The sequence below is a fragment of the Symphalangus syndactylus genome, chromosome 4 (assembly GCF_028878055.3).
Source record: "Symphalangus syndactylus isolate Jambi chromosome 4, NHGRI_mSymSyn1-v2.1_pri, whole genome shotgun sequence".
Classification (NCBI taxonomy): domain Eukaryota; kingdom Metazoa; phylum Chordata; class Mammalia; order Primates; family Hylobatidae; genus Symphalangus; species Symphalangus syndactylus.
Window position 1 is genome coordinate 99,521,222 of NC_072426.2, and position 27,292 is coordinate 99,548,513.

At 40.9% G+C, this 27,292-nt stretch overlaps 1 protein-coding gene across 10 annotated transcripts; it reads left to right on the forward strand.

Moving 5' to 3' along the window:
* AP3M1 (adaptor related protein complex 3 subunit mu 1) lies at positions 1–27,098 on the forward strand. 10 transcript variants are annotated; one of them, XM_055275687.2, is made up of 11 exons: positions 513–583; positions 851–1,022; positions 10,580–10,781; positions 12,768–13,043; positions 14,370–14,541; positions 17,024–17,161; positions 21,191–21,276; positions 21,948–22,081; positions 22,502–22,709; positions 24,334–24,478; positions 24,948–27,098. In XM_055275687.2, exons 4-11 carry the CDS (start codon positions 12,771–12,773, stop codon positions 25,046–25,048), a joined length of 1,257 nt encoding a protein of 418 aa, XP_055131662.1. In that variant the 5' UTR covers positions 513–583; positions 851–1,022; positions 10,580–10,781; positions 12,768–12,770; the 3' UTR covers positions 25,049–27,098. The 10 variants fall into 10 exon arrangements, with proteins under 10 accessions (XP_055131660.1, XP_063493676.1, XP_055131663.1 ...); XM_055275688.2 differs by lacking the exons at positions 513–583; positions 10,580–10,781 and adding an exon at positions 34–352; XM_063637604.1 differs by lacking the exon at positions 10,580–10,781 and having other exon boundaries at positions 361–583.
* The last annotated feature ends 194 nt before the right edge of the window (positions 27,099–27,292 follow it).

Sequence of the window (27,292 nt, forward strand, 5' to 3'; positions counted from 1 at the left end):
AGCGAATGCCCCGCCCATTCCTGACCCCGCCTCCCCTACCATAAGGGACCCCAGACTGAATTAGGCAGCAGATGACCGCCTGAATCTAGATGGTGAGAAACCCACCATTTTTCTAGGCCCTGGATGATGTAGAAGATTTAGATACTAAGCCTCAAGAGACGTCTTTCCTCTCATTTACGGTCTTCCTGCATATTTAATATTTCTAATATGGTAGACAGAGTCGGTGTCTTTGAAGCTGTTAATCAGGCAATCTCCTGGGCACTCCAGCTGCGGGTCCTCGCTCCTTCTCGGATTCTTCAGCTTCGGTCGGAGAGGACCCGGCGCCGAATCACTGACTGGCACAGGTGTCGGGGTGAGTGTGAGGGGCGGGAAATCTGTGGACTGGGGACAGCTCCAAAACCCGGGAGTAGGCTGAATAGCTGGAGCCCCCGACTTCAATCTGGGCTCTAGGAGCGTCTTTGGTGCTGTGGGCCAGGGCCTCTTTTCCCCCCCCACTCCCAGCCTTCCGGGCTTTCTCGCCAGCAAGGCCGGAAGGGAGCGATCCACCTGCAGCTCAGTGTTTTCAGGCGCCTGAACCCCGGAGGTCAAGCTTACTGGGTTCCCCCTCTATAGTGAGCTGGAGTACAGACGGCAGGAATCTCAGTCCCAGGTTTCTGCTTTGGAGGACAAAACCCCAAACGGACCTGAGCGGACGTCCTGTTAGCGGGTGGTGCCTGGAAGAGCCTGGGGTGTGGAATGCAGTGAGAAGGGTGTTGCAGTTTTTCAGGAGAGAGGTAACGGGGTTCTAAGCTGAGCAGGTGGCAGTGAGTATGGAAGAGTGACGGGCGATGTGGCTGTTTGTATTTGGTAGATTTGTTTGAACCTGACGCTTACAGCCTTATGTGATTAAGAAGATGGCGCCACTGACAGGAGGAGGAATTTTATGGAGTTTGAGTTTTATCGAATTTGAAACTGGTTTACATGGAGATTGTAGAAAGACTTTAAAAAAAAATTGTGAGAATTAAGCCCGAAAGACTTTCAAGGTGAGACCCAAAACAGATGAAGTTTCATATAAAAGGGTAGGAAGTATTTTTGTTTAGGAGAAAGTTATCAATGACATAAAATGCTGCAATGGTCAGAGGAGGAAGCTGAAATCAGAATAGGTCGTTGGATTTTATAATTAGAAAGTCATTGATCTATTTGAAAGAGATGCTTTAATAGTAACTAAGGAAAGACAGCAAGTGTAGACAAATCCTTCATCATTTGGGGCATGAAGCAAGATTATTGAGAGTGGCAAGATGGGGGAAAGTTTGGGGTTTGTTTTAAAGAATACAAGATACCTATTTGGGGGCAGGAAGCAAGCAACTATTTGAAGATTCAAGAAAAAGTCTTGTCTCCCAGAAGAGAAGGAAAGGAATGGGATCAAGTTACAAGTGAAAGGATTAATTTGGGAAAGACAGAGGGACACTTTCAATTGACACTATAGGAGAAGTGGAGTGGCTCACGCCTGTAATCTCAGCACTTTGGGAGGCTGAGGCGGGCGGATCACGAGGTCAGGAGTTCGAGACCAACCTGACCAACATACTGAAACCCTGTCTCTACTAAAAATACAAAAATTAGCCAGGTGTGGTGGCACACGCCTGTAGTCCCAGCTACTTGGTAGGCTGAGGCAGGAGAATCCCTTGAATCTGGGAGGCGGAAGTTGCATGCTGAGACCTCACCACTGCACTCCACCCTGAGCGACAGAGCCAGGCTCTGCCTCGAAAAACAAAACAAAACAAAAAAACCTTACGTATCTTTAGGAAAGCTCTCTTTGCAATAAGATTAGATTGTCTTTCTTAATCTTATCATTTTTATTTCTAACCATTTAATATAATATACGGCCAGGCACGGTATGGCTCATGCCTGTAATCCCAGCACTTTGGGAGGCTGAGGTGGGTGGATCACGAGGTCAAGAGATCGAGACCATCCTGGCAAACATGGAGAAACCCCATCACTACTAAAAATACAAAAATAATCTGGGCGTGGTGGCATGTGCCTGTAGTCCCAGCTACTCGGGAGGTTAAGGCAGGAGAATCGCTTGAACCCAGGAGGCGGAGGTTGTGGTAAACTGAGATCGCGCCACTGCACTCCAGCCTGGCAACAGAGTGAGACTCCGTCTCAAAATAAAAAACAAAAAAAAAACCAATATACTATGGGCACATAGAGTGCGATGGCTCACACCTGTAATCCTAGCACTTTGGGTGGGTGAGGCGGGAAAATCACTTGAGGCCAGGAGCTGGAGATCAGCCTGGGCAACATAGCAAGACTCCATCTCTACAAAAAATTTAAACATTAGCCAGGCTTTGTGGCGCGTGATTGTAGTCCTAGCTACTCAGGAGGCGGAGGCAGAATGAGGCAGAAGGATCACCTGAGCCCAGGATTTCAAAGTTACAGTGGGCTATGATTGGTCCACTGCACTTCAGCCTGGGCAACAAAGCAAGACCCTAAGTCTTAAAAAAAAATACATATATACATATGCTATGGGAGTTCTTTGCAGATTTAAATATTTTTAAGTAGCTCAGTACTATGTCAATTCATGAGTAGCACATGGTATTTACAGAGAAGAGGACTTCTCTCTCCCTTTGGAAATGACCTCTCTTCCATTACACAGAGAAGGAGAGCCATCATCTGCCTGCAGTCAAGTATACAAACCTTCCCTTCAATCTGAAGAGTAGAAAGTGTTCCTTCTCCTTAGAGAAGGCAAACTCTTTCACCTAGTCTGTCAGTAGCATCCTCTCCTGCTGTGTCAGGGTCCTCTTTCCGTTTTTCCCTCACTCCTATGTCAGCTTTTCCCCCTCTGTTCACACCTTTCCTTCAGCATTTAAATGTATTCTTCCTTCACTTTATGAACTGCTGCATTTATTTTCTTGTCTTTTCATCCTCTTCACAGCTAGACTTCTTGAATCTACTCAACATATCTCTATTTTTTTTACACTTCTTGCTATTTATTTCCCAGCCCACTGCAATGTCTTATTTCTAGCATTCCACTGAACTACCACTAAAACTCCTTTTTTTTTTTTTTTTTTTGAGACGGAGTCTTGCTCTTGTCACCCAGGCTGGAGTGCAGTGGCACAATCTCAGCTCACTGCAACCTCTGCCTCCAGAGTTCAAGTGATTCTCCTGCCTCAGCCTCCCGAGTAGCTGGGATTACAGGCGCCTACCACCACTCCCAGCTAACTTTTGCATTTTTAGTAGAGACAGGGTTTCGCCATGTTGGCCAGGCTGGTCTCGAACTCCTGACCTCGTGATCTGCCCACCTCAGCCTCCCAAAGTGCTGGGATTACAGGCGTGAGCCACCGCACCCAGCCCACCAAAACTACTTTTACCAAGATCACCAATGTCCTCTGTGTGTTAAATCATGCATTCTCAAAGCAGATAAAAACTGCTTCTTGTGAGGTGAAAAAAATATATATACTGTTTTTATGTATAAAGCACAAATACATAAACAGAATATTCTGTGGTATTAAAATTTTATGGTGATATTAATTAGCTTCATTTAATTATTCCACATTTCATAAATCATAACATCTGGTACCCTTAAATATATACAACTATAATTTGTCAATTTACAGTTGAAAAAGCAAGAATAATAAAAACTTTTATGGGTGAGGAATTTGATTGGCAGGGTGGTGAGAAGATGGAGTCTAAAAGGGCTCCTTAGCAGGCGTTAAGGAAAAGAAAGTTTAAAAAACACCCTTAAATCAACAGACATTTTCAATTCTTTTTTGTTGTTGTTGAGATGGAGCCTCGCTCTGTCATCCAGGCTAGAGTGCAGTGGTGCCATCTCGGCTCACTGCAACCTCCACCTCCCGGGTTCAAGCGATTCTCCTGCATCAGCCTCCAGAGCAGCTGGGATTACAGGCACCCACCACCACACCCAGCTAATTTGTTGGTATTTTTAGTAGAGATGGGATTTCACCATGTTGGCCAGGCTGGTCTCGAACTCCCGAACTCAGGTGATACAATCCACTTTGGCTTCCGAAAGTGCTGGGATTACAGATGTGAGCCACCACGCCCAGTTGACATTTTCAATTCTCGTAGCTTAACCTCTTTGTGCCATGTAACAGTATTTACCACTCCATTCTTCTGGAAATACACTAATATGCTATAGTTGCTAAAAACCACCCTGCTTTTTTTCTTATGACTCTTCAGTCACATCTTGGTCATTCTTTAGGTCCACTTCCTTGACCCACCTGCTACTCAAATGTTGGAGTTCCTGCCATAAGCTCTCTTCATACTATGCACATTCTTTCTTTTGTTTCAATTCTCCTTGTGATTAATTCCCATTAACAAAAAATCCTGATTACTTACAATTCTGATTCCAATCTGGCTTCTCTAAAGCACCAGAAGTGTATATATAATAGTTTTTTGAATATATTTATTTGGGTCAGATATATCCAGAATTGGTCAAATTACACAGGACCAGGCTAAGTGACACATCTCTCTCCTCTCCACACACCCCCTCCTCCAAGCCTAAATGTTTTTTAGCACAAAACCTAAATGTTTCTCTTATCTTTTCACTGTACCCCATCTTCATAGTCAAGACTCTAGTCCAGGCCATCACCACTCATCTCCCAACTGGTGTCACAAAACCTAAATGTTTCTCTTATCTTTTCACTGTACCCCATCCTCATAGTCAAGACTCTAGTCCAGGCCATCACCACTCATCTCCCAACTGGTGTCACAGTGTTCAGTTACCGGTTATCCAGTTTCCGCAGTGTAATTATTATGATCTTTCTAAAAATGTAAATCGGATTGCATGATTACCATTAAAAAAATTATAAAATGACTTTACATTGCACTAAGAATAAAGTCCAAACTCCTTAACACGTTTAGCATGCTCCATGAACCAATCAGTCTCTGCTTACCTCCTTCTCCAGTTTCATCTCCCCTCTTCCCTCCACCTTCCATATTTGCTAAATTTATACTGGATTTATTTGTCTTGTGTTCTCTCTCACCTCTAAGCCTTGTAGATTCCCACAGCACACTATATTTCCTGTATCATCGTGGGAATTACATCTTACTGTATTGTCTTCTCTGCTGATCTCTAAATGCTGTGAGTGTAGGAACTCTAATTTTGTTTGTTCTTATATACCCGGTGCCTCAAAAGTCTGTGTTGAATGAATATGTGGTCAAGATATTGGCTGAGAATCAGAAGAGGAGATGCTTTTCTGGTCTCATTCTCTCAAGTTCAGTATAGGCCCTTCTGTGCCTCCATCCTATTATATATGGAAGGAATACATTTTTGTTTTTAGACACTGTCTTCCAAGAATATTTTGACTATTGTAAATGCATTGCTTGTGAATTACCCAGGATGATTATAAAATGTTTAGTAAAAAGGATTTATGATGTATTTAAGCTGCAGTCAAAGCTCTGATGGGTCTGCCTCTGAACACAGTTTCTTCTAGTGGCTTTTAAATAAGCTGGGAGAATTCTGTTTTATGACTCAAAAGCCACTAGGAACAAAAAGATGGTCGTGGTAATAATGAGTGTGTAGTTTTCCCAGAAAGTTTATTAAAATAATAATTAAAAAAATAACTGCAGCTACTAAAAGGATGATAAATAGTTAAAGAAACAGGCTAATTTACACTGCAGCGTGGTATTATTTAATTGTTATATGCATTAGACCTTGGTCATAATATGGATAGAAGAAGTAAGCTTTCTTTTCCTATTATAGAAGGTTAAGATGGGTTTTAAAGCTAAGCACAGTCGAGAACTTACAAGTATTATGCTTTCATCTCAGCACTAAGGATAACAACAATAAATCTAGGAGGCTGGTTTAACTTTCTGTATTCTGAGACCTGAACTACTGCCAATAAAAACAACTTCGGTGGAAACTTTCCTGGAAAGAATTTTTCACCAGCTTAAGAGGATGAGTAGAGATCTGGCCCTAAAATAAAGTAACTACAAAATCACTTGCTTCCAGAACAAGCAACTCTTTCAGAGTGTATTGTGGCAAAGGAGCACTATAAATCCTTGTGAACTATACTTTCAATAGGATGAATGATTTTAGATAACCTGTGTCAGTGCTTTTAAATCTAACTTCCACTCTAAATAATTTATTAAACTTCCTCAGCATAACAACTAGAATGTGTGTTGCCTCCTAACTAAACAGGAAACATATTTTACCTCCTCCTCTTAAATCATAAGCTAGGCTGGGTGCAGTGGCTCATGCCTATAATCTCAGCACTTTGGGAGGCTGAGGCGGGCAGATCACGAGGTCAGGAGTTCAAGACCAGCCTGGCCAACATGGTGAAACCCCATCTCTACTAAAAATACAAAAAATTAGCCAGGCATGGTGGCGCATGCCTGTAATCCTAGCTACTCGGGAGGCTGAGGCAGGAGAATCGCTTGAACCCAGCAGGCGGAGGTTGTGGTACGCGGAAATCATGCCATTGCACTCCAGCCTGGGCAATAGAGCAAGACTCCATCTCCAAAAAAAAAAAAATCATAAGCTAAAGCAGCACATTCATGTACTGTTCAATATATTAACTACTAACCACATATGGTTATTTAAATTTAAATTAATTAAAATTAAAACTTCAGGCTAGGCTTGGTGGCTCCCATCTGTAATCCCAGAACTTTGGGAGATCAAGGTGGGAAGATCACTTGAGCCCAGGAGTCCAAGACCAGCCTGGGCAATATAGGCAGACTTTGTCTCTACAAAACAAAAATTTGAAACTCAGCTGAGTGTGGTGATGCACGCCTGTAAGCCCAGCTACTCAGGAGACTGAAGTGGGAGGATCGCTTGGGCTCTGGAGGTGGGGGTTGGAGTGAGCCAAGATGGCGCAACTGCACTCCAGCCTGGGCAACAGAGCGAGACCCTGTCTCAAAAAAAAAAGCCGGGCGCGGTGGCTCACGCCTGTAATCCCAGCACTTTGGGAGGCTGAGGCAGGTGGATCATGAGGTCAGGAGATCAAGACCATCCTGGCTAACATGGTGAAACCCCATCTCTACTAAAAATACAAAAAATTAGCCGGGCGTGGTGGCAGGCACCTGTAGTCCCAGCTACTGGGGAGGCTGAGACAGGAGAACGGCATGAACCTGGGAGGCAGAGCTTGCAGTGAGCCAAGATCGCGCCATTGCACTCCTGCCTGGGAGACAGCGCGAGACTCCGTCTCGAAAAAAATAATTAAAATTTCAGAAAAATTGAAATTCAGTATTGGGTACATTAGCCACATTTCAAGTGCTCAATAGCCATGGGTGTAGTGGCTACCATATTAGCACAGATAAAGGACATTTCCATCATTGCAGAAAGCCCCGTTGGACAGTACTGTATTAGAATGTGTTCCTAATAATTAGTCTTTACGAGGCAGATAAGAGCAGGAGCTCAGAATTCAGCTGGATTTACGTTTGAATCCTAGCTTACTGCGTGATCTTAGGTAATTGACCTAACTTTTCTGAGATGACATTGTCTTGTCTGTAAAGTGGGGATAATAGTAGTATTTATGGCATAGCATTGTGAAAATAAGATGAGATAAAGTGTCTAGCATAGTGTCTGGCCCATAATAAGTACTCAATACATTTTAGATAGTATTAATTCATTTATTATTCGTTATCTTTAATGAATAAAACACTTTGAATGGGGACTGAGCACAGTAGCTTCACTTTGGGAGGCCGAGGCAGGCGGATCACTTCAGGCCAACATGGTGAAACCCCATTTCTACTAAAAACAGAAAAACTAGCCGGGCGTGGTGGTGCACACCTGTAATCCCAGCTACTGAGGAGGCTGAGGCAGGAGAATTGCTTGACCATGGGAGACGGAGGTTGCAGTAAGCAGAGATCACACCACTGCACTCCAGCCTGGGTGACAGAGGGAGACTCTGCTCAAACAAACAAGCTTTGTTCCCGAGTAGCTGGGATTACAGGCGCACACCACCATGCCCGGCTAATTTTTGTATTTTTAGTAGAGACAGGGTTTTGCCATGTTGGCCAGGATGGTTTTGAACTCCTGACCTCAGGTAATCCACCAGTCTTGGCCTCCCAAAATGCTGGGATTACAGGCATGAGCCACTGTGCCTTTCCAAAAATAACCACATTGAATGGGGCCAAAAGATTAATTTTTTGCAAAGTCTATATGTGACTCACCTGAAGTGCCCAAATCTGAGTTTGCTTGTGGATTACAGTGCTCCACTTGAAGTCATACATTATATATTTCAGATGCTGATTTTATTCCAAGAAAAAGGTGTAATAATAAAAATTTAGTTGCAGATCTTATGGTTGGATATTCCTGTTTCATTTAAAAAATGAAAATGAAAAGTTTATCAGCTAAGATTATAGTTAAAGTCAGCAGGTTCTGTATAGTAAGTCTAAGTATTCTAATGGCACTTATATTAATACCCAGACAGAAATACAAGACACAAAGCAAGACTACTAAGCAAAGCATCTGACTAGATAAAGTAGAAAAATTTGGCAGGTTCCAACCCTGAGATGTCAGAGTTTATTGCTAATAACTCAAGTTGATTGCTTGGCTAAACAGAGGGCTTTAAACAAAGGAATTTTTTGATTCTAATTAAACAGGAACCCTAAACTGTTAACAGTATTCATACTTTATTAATACAATAATTACTAAAACATATCTTAGTAACTAGTAGTATTTACTTGATAACTACTGAACATGTGTTGAATGGGAAGAGGAGATCATCACCACATATTCTTTAAATGTCAGCTGCTTTCATAAAAGAAAGGGTTGATGTTGTTTTCTATGTCAACAGAATCAAATGAATCAATTCTGGAAAGTCTTCCTTTCCTCTTTGGAATTTATCTTCATTCATAGAAACTGTATTCATAGGTTTTAAATTCTTTCTTCTTAGACTGTAGTACTATTACTTGGAATGATTGAGCCACTAGACTAAATACCTGATACTGGTGCTTATACACGTAAAAGATAGGAACAAGGTAAGATAATTAGACATTTTTCCATTGTCCCCCATATTTCAGGGACAATAAACTTCTTATAGGAAGCATAACTAACACTCAGAAAAGTATGCAAATCATAATGTAAAGCCTAATGAGTTATCATGGAAGGAACACAGCTTGTAAACATCATGCAGGTCAAGAAATAAAACATTGGCCGGGCGCAGTGTCTCACTCCTGTAATCCTGGCACTTTGGGAGGCTGAGGCAGGTGGATCACGAGGTCAGGAGTTCAAGACCAGCCTGGCCGACATAGTGAAACCTCATCTCTACTAAAAATACAAAAAAAAAAAAAATCAGCCAGGCATGGCAGTGTGCGCCTGTAATCCCAGCTACTAGGGAGGCTGAGGCAGGAGAATCTCGTGAACCCGGGAGGCGGAGGTTTCAATGAGCCAAGATAACACCATTGCACTCCAGCCTGGGTGACAGTATAAGACTCCATCTCAAAAAAAAAAAAAAAAAAGGAAGAGAAAAAAAAGAAATAAAACATTACCAGCACTCTAGGAGATCAACCCCATGGCCCTCCACTCTCCATAAAGGAAACCATTTGATTTAACGTAGATTAGTTTTGCCTGTTCTACAGCTTCATATAAATGGAATCATACTGTGTGTATTCTTTTGCATCTGGCTTCATTTATTCAACATCATATTTGTAAGATTCGTTTGTATGTATATATTCTTTGAGTAAATGTCTTTTCAAATCCTTTGCCCATTTTTTAATTGGCTTGTTTGTTTATTTATTTTTTTATGTTTTAGAGGCAAGGTCTCCCTCTGTCACCCAGGCTGGAGTGCAGTGGTGGGATCATAGTTCACTGCAGCCTCAAACTCCTGGACTCAGGCGATCCTCCCACCTCAGCCTCCCAAGTAGCAGGGACTACAGGTGTGAGCCCCTATGCCTGGCTAATTTTTAAATTTTTTTGTAGAGACGGGGTCTCAAACTCCTGGGCTCAAGCAATCCTCCCTCCTTGGCCTCCCAGAGTGCTAGGATTACAGTTGTGAGTCACCACACCTGGCCCTTATTATTATTGAGTTCTTTATATTTTCCGGATAGGGGTCCCTTTAAGATATATGGTTTCAAATATTTACTCTCATTTTCTGGATTTTTGCTTTCTTGATGATGTCCTTTGAAGCACTTAAGTTTTAATTTTGATAGACGCTAGGTTATCTATTTTTTATTTTTCTTGCCTGTACTTTTGGTATCATATCTTAAAAAACATTGTCTAATCCAGAGTCAAAATCTATGCATATTTTTTTCTAAGAGTTTTATCATTTTGGCTTTTCCAATTAGGTCTTTGATACATTTTGTGTTGCTTTTTGTATCCAATTTCATTCTTCTGTATGTGGAAATCCAGTTGTTCCAGTACCATTTGTTGAAAAGGTTGTTCTCTCTCCAACTGGTCACCCAGGTCTTAGCACCCTTGTTGAAAAATCAGTTGACCATAAATGTAAGGGTTAATGTTCTGTTGATCTGTATGTCTGTCCTTGTGCCAATACCACATAGTAGTTTTGTAGTAAGTTTTGAAATCAGGAAGCACGAGTTAACCATCTTCGTTGTTCCTTTTTTAATTCAAATATATATATTTTTTCAATCTTTTTACATTCTATATATTTTTGTAAGCATCCCCCCAATTCTTTTTTCATAGTAAATCAGACTATAGATGAAGCATTTCAGACCTTTTGTCAATCATGTCAAGTGTGAGGAGAAGTCTTTTGTAAGTCAGCCAAGTATTTCAAAATAAAAAGCTTTTCCAAAAGTAAAGGCAGAAGACCCCGCTTTGAAGGCACTGGTCAGCACAGAAAGGCTTGCAAAGATGTGTAGGGGAGTCCACCGGTTACAGGTGTAAGGTGAGTTTAACCTACGGCGACCAGCTGGCCAGGAGCGCCCCAAGGCAGATGAGGACGTGGGGCTTGGGTGCACGGCCGCCTGCAGCCATCTCGCCCCAGATCCCGGCTCAGGAAATGCAGACTCGGGCTGGGGTGGATGTGTGCGCCCCAGGGCCCCGGCACCCAGGGGACCGAGGGCTCCTCCCAGGTCCTTGGAACGGCAGAGTGGCTCCCAGGAAGGATGCTCAGCTGCAGGTGGGGGTCCCTGCTCCCAAGCGCCCTGGCCGGGGAGGGATGGCACACTCTACCCCGTTCGCTCCTGTTTTTCCTTTTCCAGATTGTTTTGGCTGTTGATCTTTTTCAATTCCATGTGAATTTTAGGATTAGCCTGTCAAATTCCACGAAAAGGCAGCTGGGATTTTTTTTGTTGTTGTTTTGTTTTTTTTGAGATAGAGTCTTGCTCTGTCACCCAGGCTGGAGTACAGTGGTGCAATCTTGAGTCTCAGCTCACTGCAACCTCCGCCTCCTGGGTTCAAGCGATTCTCCTGCCTCAGCCTCCCGAGTACCTGGGACTACAGGTGCATGCCACCACGCCCGGCTAATTTTAGTAGGGATGGGGTTTCACCGTGTTAGCCAGGATGGTCTCGATCTCCTGACCTCGTGATCCACCCACCTCGGCCTCCCAAAGTGCTGGCATTACAGGTGTGAGCCACTGCACCTGGACTTTTTTTTTTTTTTTTTTTTTTAGTAGAGACGGAGTGTCTACACGTTGGCCAGGCTGGTCTTGAACTCCCGACCTCAGTTGATCCGCGTGCCTCGGCCTCCCAAAGTGTTGGGATTATAGGCATGAGCCACTGTGCCCAGCCTGAAATTGTTTTCTTTATTTCATTTTCAGGTTTTTTTGGGGTTTTTTTTTTGTTTTGTTTTTTTAATAGAGATGAGGTCTCACTATGTTGCGTAGTAGGCTGGTCTTAAACTCCTGAGCTCAAGCAATCCTCCTTCCTCAGCCTCCCACAGTGCTGGGTTTATAAGCATGAGCTACAATGCCCAGCCCATTTTTAGTATTTTATAGCTATAGTGGATAGAAATATAATTGATTTGTATATTGACTTGTATCCTGCAAGCTTGCTGAACTAAATTTATTAGCTCTAATAGGTTTGTGTGTGTGTGTGTGTGTGTGTGTGTGGATTCCTTAGGATTTTCTATATACAAGATTGTATCTTCTACAGGTACAGTTTTACTTCTTCCTTTCCAATTTGGAAGCATTTTGTTTTATTTTCTTACTTAATTGCCCTGGTTCAAACCTCTAGTACCATGTTGAATAGAAATGATGGGACAGGACATCCTTGTTAGGTTTTGTTATTAAGGAGAAAGTGTTCAGTCTTTCACCATTAAATTTAATATTAGCTGTGGAGTTTTCATCAGGTTAAGAACTTTTTTTTTTTTTTAGCTAGGGTCTCACTTGGTCACCCAGGCTAGAGTGCAGTGGCGCAATCTTAGCTCTCTACAGCCTTGATCTTCCTCCTGGGCTCAAGCAATTCTCCTGCTTCATCCTCCCTACCTAGGACTACAGGCAAGCACCACCGTGCTTGGCTAATTTTTGTATTTTTTGTAAAGATGGTGTTTTGCCCTGTTGCCCAGGCTGGTCTCAAACTCCTGAGCTCAAGCAATCCGCCCACCTCAGCCTCCTAAAGTGCTGACATTACAGGCATGTGCCACTGAGCCTGGCTAAGGAAGTTTGTTTTTGTTCTTAAGTGGCTTTCTTTGTTTTTTTGTTGTTTTTTTTTTTTTCCGTAAAAGGCTGTTGGATTTTGTCAAATGCAATTTCTGCACCTTTTGAAATGATTGTTTTAGTTCTTGTTGTATATCATGTTGATTGATTTTTGTATGTTGAACCAGCCTTGCATTCTTAGAATAAATCCCACTTGGTCAAGGTGTGTAATCTTTCTGTATATGTTAAATGATATTTAACGTATAATAAATTTAAACCTTTCTTTGCCCCAACAGAAAATGATCCACAGTCTATTTCTCATAAACTGTTCCGGTGACATATTTCTAGAGAAGCACTGGAAGAGCGTTGTGAGCCAGTCTGTCTGTGATTATTTCTTTGAAGCTCAAGAGAAAGCTGCTGATGTTGAAAATGTACCACCTGTCATTTCAACACCTCACCACTACCTCATTAGTATCTACCGGGATAAGCTCTTCTTTGTATCTGTCATACAGACTGAAGTGCCACCTCTCTTTGTAATTGAGTTCCTACATCGAGTTGCTGACACTTTTCAGGTTGGTTATCTGTCATACCTTTCTAACTTAAATGACCCAAGTTAGCTGAAGGTGAGACATGATTATATTATTTAATTACCCAGGTTTTGATGTTTACTGTCTGTCTCTCTCTGTTTAAGCATAAATTCATAAACCCTTTTCTATGTGGTATACAGTTACACACATGGCTGCTCTATTCACTGTTTTTTATATGTATTACAGATTACAGTTGGCTCTCCATATACATGGGTTCTGCATCCATGAATTCACCCAACCTTACATGGCAAATATTTGAACAAAAAAATCGAACTGAACATGTACAAACTTCTTCTTCTCATTATTACTTAAACAATACAGTATAACAAATAGTTACATAGCATTTACACTGTGTTAGATATTACAAGTAATCTAGAGGTGATTTAAAGTATATAGGAGGATGTGTTTAAGTTATGTGCAAATACTATGCCATTTTATGTCAGGGACTTGAGAAGTGTGAATTTTGGTATCCACAGGGGATCCTGGAACTAATTCCCACAAATACCAAGGGATGACTGTATATCATCGGGAAACAATAATGCCCTCCATATACAGTTCTCTTAATGGTCTCAAGATTTTCATTGGTTATAAACTCTTCTATATTTACATTTTATTATTTTCTGTTGTCTTGCTGAATATACCAAATAATTTAAGCTTATCTATATGTATTTTGGGATAGTTAATCAGGGTGAATGAAGTTTATAGCTCAAATTCCAATTTAATGTTTCAATACTTTCTGGTATAATATGTAATAGGAATTAAATTCAATCTAGAAATATCAAGAAAATATTGAGGAATAATATTAGGACAATAGAGGGGTTTTTTTTGTTTGCTTGTTTTGTTTTGTTTTGTTTTGTTTTGTTTTGTTTTGTTTGAGACGGAGTCTCACTCTGTTGCCTAGGCTGGAGTGCAGTAGCATGATCTCGGCTCACCACAACCTCCGCCTCCTGGGTTCAAGCAATCCTCCCGCCTCAGCCTCCCAAGTAGCTGGGACCACAGGTGTGCACCATCACGCTCAGCTAATTTTTGTATTTTTAGTAGAGACAGGGTTTCACCACGTTGGGCAGGCTAGTCTTGAACTCCTGACCTCAAGTGATCCACCCGCCTCAGCTTCCCAAATTGCTGGGATTACAGGCATGGGCCACCATGCCCGGACTATAGAGGTTTTTTTCCCCTGCTCTGTTTTACATTATGTTCAGCATCTTAAGCAATGAATTATGCTACTCTAAGTTTATTCTTCAGAACAAAAAGTATTTAGCAAGCCTTTCCTTGTGCCTTCCATTGTGTGATATTTTGTGTGTATTTTGTCAGGACTACTTTGGTGAGTGTTCAGAGGCTGCAATTAAGGATAATGTGGTCATAGTATATGAACTCTTAGAAGAAATGTTAGACAATGGATTTCCACTGGCTACCGAATCTAACATTTTGAAAGAATTGATTAAACCACCAACAATTCTACGCTCCGTTGTCAACTCTATTACAGGTAAGATGAAAACATACTTTGCTAGTAACTGAGCAATTAAAACTTTGTAAACAACTCATTATTGCTCATGATCTGACATATTATTAAGGTAGTACAATTTGGCCATAATTAAAGTTACTGGTAAAGTTAAAATGGATGTACTATATATTTATTTTCATGGAAAGAGGCTAGACCTTAAGTGAAAAGAACTTTTGGTTATTACTCCTTTTTTTTTTTTATAAAACACCACAACAATATTATTACCATTATTTAACACTAAATACTAAGACTGAATAAATTGTTCCAGTTAGTCCTAAAGAAGCCAGTATATGAGCCCACTTAGAAGAGAATTTAGTCCATTTATAGACTGGCATTTTAATATTTAAAATAGCATTACATAACTGCTGTGCTGCTACTCCACAATTACTAGAGAATAGAAAATTTAAGATACTTAACCACACAGTACTACAATCTCCTCCAAGTCTTTGTTTTTATGCATGCAGAAGATGTATTAAGAAAAAATAGGAAATAATTTACTTATGAGATCTCATGCATTGTGGGCCTGTACTTGTGTTGTAAGCTTCCAGCTGGGTTTAATTCTTGAGTGTAGCTAGAAATTAGGCACATCCAGATGCCAATATTCTTTCGAAAGCATTAAAGTCTTTTAGAGAAAGATTCCTATGAAATGTTATATGCCACTCCAACTCCACTGTCCACCACTGTAAATCCTTGTCCAGTGCCTTGACCTAAAAATGAGGTGAGAGAGGCCTATAAGAAAAAGATCATTCAGCAGCTCTTTATTCATCCTCTGTGTAAGGATGAATGTTAGGAGAAATTCAGAGAAAGATAAGATGGCGTGTCTGTGCTCCTAAAACTTATACTCTGAATGGGACATTGGAAAAAAAATTAAAATAAGTAAGTAACTGTATAAGACTTTAAAAAGCAATTCCATACTTCATAGATAATGTAATAGCATTGGAAAATAAATACACATGATGTAATGTTAAATTGAAAAGTCAGCACAAAACTGAAAAAAATTATTCTTATATATAAATATTCACTCAGACAAAAAAGTTCTAAGTATTTACAATGATTATACCCAGCTAAATACAGATCATCTTTATTTTTGCTTTATACTTTCTAATTTTCCAAAATAAGCATGTATTTTATGGTCAGAGAAAAGTTACTAAAATATATAATGCAAAACATAACAGATTCATAAGGCAGTGTATTATAAAGTTCAAGAGAATGGTTCCATTAATGAAGTAATCCCTCCTGAACTGTGGTGGGTGGCCACCTTGGAGAATCAGTAGAATTCAGGAAGTGAGGGAGGAATAAGAGCATTCTGCATAGGTGGAACTGTATGAGAAAAAAACACACATGAAAGAGAAAAACCTAAAGTTTTGTTAATCCCTTTAGCAGAAGCAGAACTGTTTTTCAGTTGAGAAGTTAGAGATCAAATTAAAAAGTAGAGAAACTCCTTCAAAGCTGGGATAAATATTTAGCTTTTATCATAAAGCCAGTGAGCAAACATTGAAGGTTTTTGAGCAGGAAGATAACGTGATTATAGGTTGCAGGTAGGAGCACCAATCATAAGTAGACTGCAAAATTGTAGATACAGTATGATTGCGACTATATTTTAAAGTGCAATTAAAAACCCAAATTATCAAAATAGAAAAAAATACAACCTTCTGGTGGTGGAAATATTCAAAGAAATATACCAAAATGTTAATATTGTATTAAAATGTTAATACCATAATATTAACAAAAATGTTAATTATACATGTATTTTGTTAGTAAGAAGACAGGTGTTTTTCTTTAAACCACCTTTCTGAACTCTACCTTTTTGTTGTTGTTATTAAGTATGTAGTACTTTTGAATGGGAAATATAAATTAACCAAAATATTTAGTAAGTCACAGCTCAAAGATATGTGTTTTGGACAACCAGACTTATTTTTAGGCATGTGTCAGTTTACCAGGAAATTAGCCGGATACTGAATACTAGCTATATTGCAGCCATATGGGTATGCTGACCTTAAAATAGGAAAAGGCCAGATTCCATTTACTCCACTGAGGCCTTCTTGGCAGCATCTCTTGTAAAATAAAGTTGAATACTGAAGGGCCTAGTTATAACTCTATTCTCACTGGAGACATTTTATTGGCAGAAGATTTTGAAACAACCAACCTCTTTTTTCATCAGTGGCAGAGATTCTGTTGTTGAGCCACTGAAATTAGATTAGGTTACTGTTAACACACAGGAAGCAAAAGATAATTAAATAAATTTAACCTGGTTTGGCAGGTAGACAGAGGGCCACATGGCCTATATTTCTGTTCTAGAAATTTGATCATGTTGGTATGGATATGTCTGACAATTCTAGTGACCATCCACAACTTCATTAAGAAAAATCCAAACATGGATGAAGCAGCTTTTTTTTTCCTAGTAATACATTTTCTCATGACTGTTTTACACATCAGCTTTGCCTTCTCCTTTTTTGGTTTCTAGGCAGTAGTAATGTTGGGGACACACTCCCCACTGGGCAACTGTCCAACATACCATGGCGTCGGGCAGGGGTAAAGTACACAAACAATGAAGCCTATTTTGATGTTGTTGAAGAAATAGACGCAATTATAGATAAATCAGGTAATTGTGTGCATGTCATCTTATTTGGGGAAAAACAATTCATCTGACACAGATGAATAGAAAACTGAAGTCCTGGCCGGGCGCGGTGGCTCACGCCTGTAATCTCAGCACTTTGGGAGGCCAAGGCAGGCGGAACATGAGATCAGAGTTCGAGACCAGCCTGGCCAACATGGTGAAACTGTCTCTAATAAAGATACAAAAAGTTAGCCGGGCGTGGTGGCGCGCACCTGTAATCCCAGCTACTCGGGAGGCTGAGGCAGGAGAATTGCTTGAACCCAGGAGGCGGAGGTTGCAATGAGACAAGATCATGCCATTGCACTCCAGCCTGGCTCTGTCTTAACAAAAAAAAGAAAGAAAGAAAAGAAAAGAAAATTGAAGTCCTTTGGCAGTATGGTTTTAGTGGAAAGGCATTCATTATCTGATGATTTTTAAATCTGTTTGTTAGTTTATTTATTTACTTATTTGAGACGGGGTCTCACACTGTTGCCCAGGCTGGAGTGCAATGACATGATCTTGGCTCACTGGAACCTTCACCTCCTGGGTTCAAGCGATCCTGCTGCCTCAGCTTCCCAAGTAGCTGGGATTACAGGCATGAGCCATCACATCTGGCTAAATTTTTTGTTTTTTGTTTTTTTTTGAGACACAGTTTCACTCTTATTGCCCAGGGTGGAGTGCAATGGTGCAATCTCTGCTCACCGCAACCTCCGCCTCCCAGATTCAAGCAGTTCTTCTGCCTCAGCCTCCCGAGTACCTGGGATTACAGGCATGCACCAGCACGCCCAGCTAATTTTCTGTTTTTGGTGGAGATGGGATTTCTCCATGTTGGTCAGGCTGGTCTCGAATTCCTGACCTCAGGTGATCTGCCCGTTTCAGCCTCCCAAAGTGCTAGGATTACAGGCGTGAGCCACTGCTCCCGGCCCTGGCTAATTTTTTGTATTTTTAGTAGAGACGGGGTTTCACAGTGTTGGCCAGGCTGGTCTCGAGCTCCTAACCTCAAGTGATCCACCTTCCTTGGCCTCCCAAAGTGCTGGGATTACAGGCGTGAGCCACTGCACCTGACCCATAAATCTGTTTATTTTGCCCATAGGTTACATATAATTTTCATTACCACTAGTTGAGGTCTGCCAGACATGTAAATCAGAACTCATAATGCCTTACTTTAAGCCAATTATTACCCTATGTACCTCTACCTCTTGCTATTTATTCCTTCTAACATTTATTGAAAATCTACTATATACCATGCTTTTGCTACTACATTATGTGCAGTACTTCTGGTAAAAGCCCCTATCTGATTATTTTTCACTTTCTTTTTTTTTTTTTAAGTACAGGGTCTTGCTCTTTTGCCCAGGCTGGAGTGCACTGGCGCAGTCCCTGCTTACTGTAGCCTTGACCTCCAGCTCATGTGATCCTCCTACCTCAAACTCCTGAGTAGCCTATAGTCCCAGCAAATCAGGAGGTACACACCACATGCCACCACGCCTGGCTAACTTTTATTTATTTTTTTTTGTACAGACAGGGTCTCACCATGTTGCCCAGGCTGGTCTTGAACTCCTGGGCTCAAGCAGTTTACCTACCTCAGCCTTCCAAAGTGCTGGGATTACAGGCATCAGCCACCACACCCAATCTAATTATCTTTTTAACCAGACAAAACAATAGTACTCTATAAGAATCGTAAAACTTTATTATTAAAAATAGCAGCCGAGCATGGTGGATCACGCCTGTAATTCCAGCACTTTGGGAGGCCAAGGCAGGCAGATCACTTGAGGTCAGGAGTTTGAGACCAGCCTGGCCAACATGGTAAAACCCCGTCTCTACTATAAATACAAAAATTAGCTGGGCATGGTGGCAGGCGCCTATAATCCCAGCTACTCGGGAGGCTGAGGCAGGAGAACTGCTTGACCCCAGGAGGCAGAGGTTGCAGTGAGTCAAGATTGCACCACTGCACTCCCACCTGGGTGACAGAGTGCGACTCCATCTCAAAAAAAAAAAAGAAAAAAATCTAGTCCTTGCCTTACATTTATTTTATACATAAGGAAAGCCCAGAAGGGTTAAGTGAACTGTTCCAGGTCACACAACTTGTTAATATGTAATGATGGCTTATTGTGAATTATAATCAATATCTTCTCTTCCATGAGCCCCCTTTTCATTATAACATTCCATCTTATAGAATAACAGATTTTTGCCAAGCACGGTGGCTCACACCTGTAATCCCAGCACTTTGGGAGGCTTACGCAGGAAGATCACTTGAGCCCAGGAGTTCAAGACTAGCCTAGGCAACATAGCGAGACCCTATATCTATCAAAAAATTTAAAAGATTAGCTAGGCATGGGTTCCTTAATTCCACCTATTCAGGAGGCTGAGGCAGGAGGATTGCTTCAGCCCAGGAGTTCAATGCTATAGTGAACTATGTTCACACCACTGTACTCCAGCCTGGATGGCAGAGGGAGACCCTGTCTCTAAAAAAAAGCGAGATCTTTCTATTATGGATTCTATTTCTTAAAAGTTAACTTAGTCCATTTCGTAATACACTTGCCTCATTTAAAAATTCTGTTGAAGCCGGGCACGGTGGCTCACGTCTGTAATCCCAGCACTTTAGGAGGCTGAGGCGGGTGGATCACGAGGTCAGGAGATCCAGACCATCCTGGCTAACACGGTGAAACCCCATCTTTACCAAAAATACAAAAAATTAGCCAGGCGTGGTGGCAGGTGCCTGTAGTCCCGGCTACTCGAGAGGCTGAGGCAGGAGAATGGCTTGAACCCTGGAGGTGGAGCTTGCAGTGAGCCCAGATAGCGCCACTGCACTCCATCCAGCTTGGGTGACAGAGCAAGACTCCGTCTCAAAAATAAAAAATAAAAAATAAAATTCTATTGAAAATGTTTTTGATTTGTTTGTTTGTTTTGTTTTTGAGACAGAGTCCCACATTGTCGCCCAGGCTGTAGTGCAGTGTTGTGGTCTCAGCTCACTGCAATGTCCGCCTTCTGGGTTCAAGCGATTCTCCTGCTTCAGCCTCCCAAGTAGCTGGGACTACAAGCACACACCACCACGCCTGGCTAATTTTTTGTATGTTTAGTCGAAACGGGGTTTTGCCACGTTGCCCAGGCTGGTCCCAAACTCCTGAGCTCAGATAATCCACCCACTTCGGCCTCCCTAAGTGCTAGGATTACAGGCGTGAGCCACTGCATCCTGCCAAATATGTTTTAAACTCATATCCAGTCATCTTACAGGGTTGGCTCCATAAAGGAGACAGTTTAATTTTCCTTAGAATTAGCATATTCTGGCTGAGTATGGTAGCTCACACCTGTAATTCCAGCACTTTGGGAGGCTGAGGTAGGCGGATTGCTTGAGCCCAGAAGTTTGAGACCAGCCTGGGCAACATAACAAGACCCTGTCTCTACAAAAAAAATGCAAAAATTAGCCGGGCGTGGAGGTGCATGCCTGTAGTACCAGCTGCTTGGGATGCTGAGGTGGGAGGATTGCTTGAGCCCAGGAGGTTGAGGCTGGCTATCATAGCACCACTACACTCCAGCCTGGGTGACAGAGCAAGACCCTGTCTCAAAAAAAAAAAAATTATATTCTACAGTGGCATACCTGTAGTCCCAGTTACTCTGGGGACCATCTGGGACTAGCTAGTCAGACCTTATCTCTTTAAAAAAAGGAAGAATTATCATATTCCAACCAGAGTTAGGTATGGACCTTGTCCCCTGACCTGTTAATAGAGATGTAAAGCTTCAGTAAATCTGACACCCAGAGGGTATCTCCATTATTCTAGATGTAGTGATTGTTGGGCTAGGTGTCATGGCACGTACCTATATTCCCAGCTATTTGGGAGGCTAGGGCAAGAGGATTACTTGAGCCTGGGAGTGAGGCTGCAGTGAGCTATGATTGTGCAACTGCACTCCAACCTTGGCAACAGAGCAAGACTCTGTCTCTAAAAATAATAAATAAATAAAAATAAAAAGATACAGTGATAGCTCTAGTTAAGACTCATTTTCCATCGATGTTATCTTCCTTTTTCTTTCTTTCTTCAGGATCTACAGTCTTTGCAGAAATTCAGGGGGTCATTGATGCTTGCATTAAACTATCTGGAATGCCTGATCTCTCCCTTTCTTTCATGGTAAGTTTTATTCTCCTGTTTTATAGCCCCTTGAATACCTAATACATGTGAAGTACTAAATGAAATGATAAATATTGAGATAAGTTTGCATCTTAGATCGCAAAGGATTGTCTCAGAAATATTCCTAGCAGAGTTTCCTAGGACAGTCGCTTACATGATGAGCGTGGTCTTTGTGGAAAGGCTAAGGGAGGTCTTTGCCTGAGTGTGCTAGAAGGGGCTTAAAATTGGCTGGCTGGCTTCTGCAAATATCCAGTATCATTTTTACTGAATAATTATTTGCTTTGCTGATATGAAAGGACATTGGTCTTTTGTATCATTTTAGAGTCAGCATGATATACTGCTAGGAACAATTAAGAGAACTGACTTCTGGTGTTGTCACCAGTTTGTTCTGACCTTAAGTCCTCTGAACCTCAGTTTTTTAATCTGTTAAAGGGAAATAATACTACTTGCCCTTTCTCCTTTATATTTATTGAAATTCAAATAAAATAGTGTACATAAAATATTTACAAACTTTAAAACATTGTGAAACTATAAGGTTGTGTAGATGTGGTCATAAACTCTTCCATGACTGCTTTATCTTCAGGGAACATACTGATTTGTCAAGGTATCTGAGTACAGTTCCCATATTCATTATACTCTATGAACACGACTGTCTTCTGTTTTCCTGGCAGAACCCTAGGCTTCTGGATGATGTCAGCTTCCACCCCTGCATCCGGTTCAAGCGTTGGGAATCTGAAAGAGTTTTGTCATTTATTCCTCCAGATGGAAATTTCCGACTCATATCATACCGTGTCAGCTCACAAAAGTATGTTGATGCATCAGCCAGAATCTGCCATCATACATATCAAGTAGAACTCACCTTTCCCTGTTTCTTTCTGACAATTGAGTACTTGAGGTCATCACTGCTCACTTTAACCATAGCTCACCAGGAGACCCAGTGAGAACTGATGAAAATACGCACCTAAAATAATCAGTATACTTTGAGTATATGAGTGTAGAGTGACCACGCCTGGCCAATTTTTTGAAATAATATTTTCAATCCTCAGCTGATCAAATTCAAGGATGCAGAACTGTGGCTACAGAGAGCCAACTCTGTAGTACCTTATTGTGGAGTTAAAGGCAGGGTAGGATACTCTGGACAGAGGTTTTCAGGGTTCCTCTGGAGCTGTCCCCACACCATTAATTGTGTTTGTGCTTTTGTATCTTTCTCTGTTTCTCTTTTTAGTCTAGTGGCAATACCAGTGTATGTGAAACATAGTATCAGCTTTAAGGAGAACAGTTCTTGTGGCAGATTTGATATAACAATTGGACCAAAGCAGAATATGGGGAAAACTATTGAAGGAATTACAGTGACAGTTCACATGCCAAAAGTTGTGCTGAACATGAACCTGACACCCACACAAGGCAGCTATACATTTGATCCAGTCACCAAGGTACAGCCACTTCAAATCAAGAGTGAGCAAGTGTTTCTGCAATCTATTTTGTGATTTGTGGGGAGGGATGGAGGGAAAGGTTTGGCACCTTGTTTAAAACTAAAGTTTGTATCAAAACCTAGAGAGCATGCTGTGCTGTGCTTCTGCCACTGGCTGCAGAAGGAATCCTGCAGCTGCTACTGAGTAGATGAACAGAAAATTGTGTCAGTCTTTCCTTTTTCAGAGTGTGCCTTCACTCATCCATTATTAATCCAGAGCCTGACTCTGCTATCTAATAAGAAAGAAGTAAAAGCTTTTTAAAAAGAGAAAACATTATGTAGATTGAAGAAGATACTATGATGGTCTGTGAATTACTAAGTTTTCTACATAAATTGATCATTAAGACCTTTTTCTTCCTTTATAATTTAAAAGCATTATTTCATACTCTTTCACAGGGCTAGGAAAGTTGCTTCCTCACCCTACTTAAATTTTCGTGTCACAGGGTTTTCAGAGAAACTGTAGCAGATGATTTTCTCTCAGCTTCCTGATTAGCTGGTAAATATGATTGTTTTCAGTAGCAGAGTCATTGAGCTACCTGATAAATGAAAAGTCATGTTTTTTGAATAACATCATAGAATGTTAAAGATTATTTAATACAGTTGTAAGGATTCAAAGAACCTCCTCCTGGAGACCACACAGGGCTGAGAAAGGGAGCTTCAGATTCCTGGTCCTTTCCCACAGCTTCAACTGTGACAGCTTTGCTTTCTTTCTCATCTGCTGTTGAGCCTTCACACCAAAGATTTCATTTGAACAATGGGTTTCACAGCTAAAAGTTTTAAAAACACCATCTTAAGTCAATCTGATTATTTTACAGAAAAATAAACAGAGGCTGGGTGCAGTGGCTTACGCCTGTAATCCAGCACTTTGGGAGGCCGAGGTGGGCAGATCACCTGAGGTCGGGAGTTCGAGACCAGCCTGACCAACATGGAGAAACCCCATCTCTACTAAAACTACAAAATTAGCTGGGCATGGTGGCACATGCCTGTATCCCAGCTGCTTGGGAGGCTGAGGCAGGAGCATCGCTTGAACCTGGGAGGCAGAGGTTGTGGTGAGCCAAGATTGCGCCATTGCACTCCATCCTAGGCAACAAGAGCGAAACTCTGTCTCAAAAAAAAAAAAAAAAAGAAAGAAAGAAACAGGCCCAGAGAAAAGATGGTTATGATGGAGAACATTTGAAATCAGAAGGCCTTAGGTTCAAATCCCAGCCTTACCTCTGACTAGCTATGTGACATTGAGCAAGTCATTTGATCTCTGAGCCTTAATTTCCTCTGAGCTTTAATTTCCTGCTTTGTAAATAGAAGACAAAAGCTACTTCACAGCCCTCAATGAGATAACATATGAATAGTGCTAAGCACGTTGCTAATACAAAAGAAAATGCTCAACAAATGTATATTCTCTGCCCTCACTCCCCATTGCAGAGTGACAGAACTAATCAGAGGTAAACTCACTGTAGATGCCAGATCTCTTGTTTTCAAGAGACTGCACTTCAGTTTGTACAGAAGTTTATGATATCTTTGAACTTTGTTTTTGAGGGTTTGTCTTTAATAAATGGTTCTATTTGTTTTTCATTTTTTGTCTTTTTAAGGTACTAACATGGGATGTGGGAAAAATTACTCCACAAAAGCTCCCAAGTCTTAAAGGACTGGTAAATTTACAGTCTGGAGCCCCAAAACCAGAAGAGAATCCGAGCCTCAACATACAGTTTAAGATCCAGCAGCTTGCTATTTCAGGTAAGGATAAGGTTGACTTGTAGTTAAGGGTAATTGAGTTTTGCAAGCTCATTTATTAGGCACTTAGAAGAGTAACAAAAGTTTCCTTCTCTAGAAAGAGCAGTAGCCCATTTGCCTTTTACACTGTGCTTGGTGGGGCAGTCTCCCAGGCACCGACCAAATGATTTTGGAGAGCACCTTATTTCAAACAGCTTCCCCTCACCTCTGCCCTCATTTAAGCACCAAAAAGGGAATTATTCATATTTACAGTAAGTAGAATTATACTTCACAGACATTCCCTGCCTGTGTGGGAATCTTAACCAAAATCATACCATCAAAGTGCAATAATTTGTAAATGATAGAAGAGACATTTCTTCCAAATGATGGAAGGGACACTGGTTAATGTCAGATTTACCATATAGTGCTCATTGCTAACATTATATTGGTTGGGATGATGATAATTTATTCTTTTTCATTCTTTTTGATACAGGCTTAAAAGTAAACCGTTTGGACATGTATGGGGAGAAATATAAGCCATTTAAAGGAGTCAAATACGTCACGAAAGCTGGAAAGTTCCAAGTGAGGACATGAGAAGAGGCCAAAATTCCTCAAGACCAGTTTGTTTTACAAGTGTTATTACGATGTATTACTATTAGGTACCAAGTGGGTGGGAATACATATTCTAGTTAAAGCTTTGTGTCTAGCTACACACCGCTAACAAAGTTGCTTAGTTATCAATGTAGGATTCTTAAGGAGCTTTAAGCTAAGGAAACCTTTTAGTGACTTAGCTTATTTTGTATCTTTTCACTTAGGAAGATTTTGGAGGTGATTTTTTTTCATAGGAGGATACCATCTGACGGCTGCACATTTTAACAGTAAAGGCAGAAAGCTACAGTGATAACCTCTTTCCTAAAAGAGTTAACTGGTCTCATCCAGCAGAAGCTATCTTAAATCTGTGATGTGTCAGGTGCAGCCAAATATCACACCTTCTGATCTTAGCCATCCCAAACCAGTATCTGTCCCAAGAGAGGAAATTCCCCCCACCCCGAGAAGTTTACAGAAAACTGCCTCTTCAAGTGTTTGCCTTATTCAGCTTTTCACTTGTGCCATTAAGCAAGCACTGTAGCAAAAGCCACTTCCACATGGCCCTGGCAGGGAGCACTGCTGCTCCATGCTCCATTCTCACTGTATTTGGTATTGTATTTTTTATAAATAAGATTTTTATGTAAAGCTTAGAATTTGATTTACAGGGACCTTGCTGCAGTAAATACCATCTCAATTTTGTGCCACTGGTTCAGCTGTTAGCACAGTAAAGAAATCATTTGTATCAAAGGGGCAAATGCTTTATTAAGGTAGTAAAAGGGAACATTACTTCTGCTTTTAGGAAGTTACTGCAAGCACAAGCATTTGTGCTTTTAAGCAAATTAAAGTAGTAAAAGAAAAACTTAAGTGAAACCTTTGCCATCTTCATGTTTTATAATATAAAGCTTACCCAACACCAGTTAAGCCATGGTTAACCTAAATGCCTCATGCCCCAGTTCAGCAAAAGGAGGAAAATGTGCCTGCCTCACAGTCATCAGTCTTTTTAAATCTTTTTTGTTATTGTTCTTAAGGGGTTGAATTTGCCTGCATTCCTTGTCTTTAGGGGAAATTCCCTTTTCATATTGTGTGCTTCCCAAAGCTATAGTCATAGATTTCTTCCCGAAACTATTGTCATAATTGTCACTGGAGTGCTTAAATATACCTACTATACTGACAAAATGCATGGAAGTGAGTTATAATGAGGCAGAAACAAAATCCTCGGTAACATTGATGATACTCTACCGATTACCATGGTTTTGGAAAGTCAGTCAACAGTTGTATTATTGCACTCAACTTCATTGTGTCATTTTATTTAACTTCTTCATCTTGGTGGTCCTTGCCCAGTTATTTTGCCTCATTAGACATCAAGAAATGGAGAAAGACTGAAAGTTAAGATATTAAGTGCTTGTTCTTCATGTTTCCTTCTTGTTATTTATGCTATTTTCTTCTCTTTGTGGCTCCATTCTTCTTTCAGTCTTCTCAACTTATAACCGTCTTTCCCTTATGCTAAGGATAGCCCTTACACTCATCCCATCCATGCTGTCAAGGGCTGCTGGTTGGTGCCGGTACAAGAAGCCCACTGAGCAGTTTTCTTACCTTTTCCTGCCCTGCCTTTCATGGAATAAGAAAGGCAACATTTTGCAGCTTCCAAATTTCTGAAGAAACTAATCTCAGATTGGCAGTTAAAGTCAAAATGTTGCCAAATATTTATTCCTTTTGCCTAAGTTTGGCTGCCCGGTTCAATTGCTTTTTATTTTTAATGTCTTGACTCTTCAGAGTTCATACCTCAAAAGAACAATCAGAACATTTGCTTTGCTTTCTGCTGAATCCCTAATCTCAACAATTTATACCTGGACTGTCCAGTTCTCCTCCTGTACTATCTTCTCTTCTATCCAAGTAGAATGTATGCCAGGAGCTCCTTCCCTCTAGCAATTTCTACTAAAATGTCCAAGTAGAATGTTTCCTTTTACAATCAAATTACTGTATTTATTAATTTGCTAGAATCCAGTAAATCATTTTGGTAGCTCTGGCTGTGCTATCAATAAAAAGATGAAAGCAACAAGTTGATTTTTTTTAGGTCTACTATTGATTGAACATTCTCCAATGGGCAAGGCTCATTGTCAAAGCAGGGTGAACATGATCAGATTTTCTTCTGCATCATCACACAAGCTGTGAGTATTGCTACAAAGCACTTCTCAGTACTCCTTCCCTAACCTCAGTACGTTAGTAGCCATTCATACTTGGCTTAAGCAT

Bases quoted from the DNA above. Each gene is read 5' to 3' on its own strand.
- AP3M1 (XM_055275685.2), top strand. From the start codon at position 12,771: ATGATCCACAGTCTATTTCTCATAAACTGTTCCGGTGACATATTTCTA. The intron at 14,542-17,023 runs GTAAGATGAAAA...TTTGGTTTCTAG, and splicing joins CGTTGTCAACTCTATTACAG to GCAGTAGTAATGTTGGGGAC. The intron at 21,277-21,947 runs GTAAGTTTTATT...TTTTCCTGGCAG, and splicing joins ATCTCTCCCTTTCTTTCATG to AACCCTAGGCTTCTGGATGA.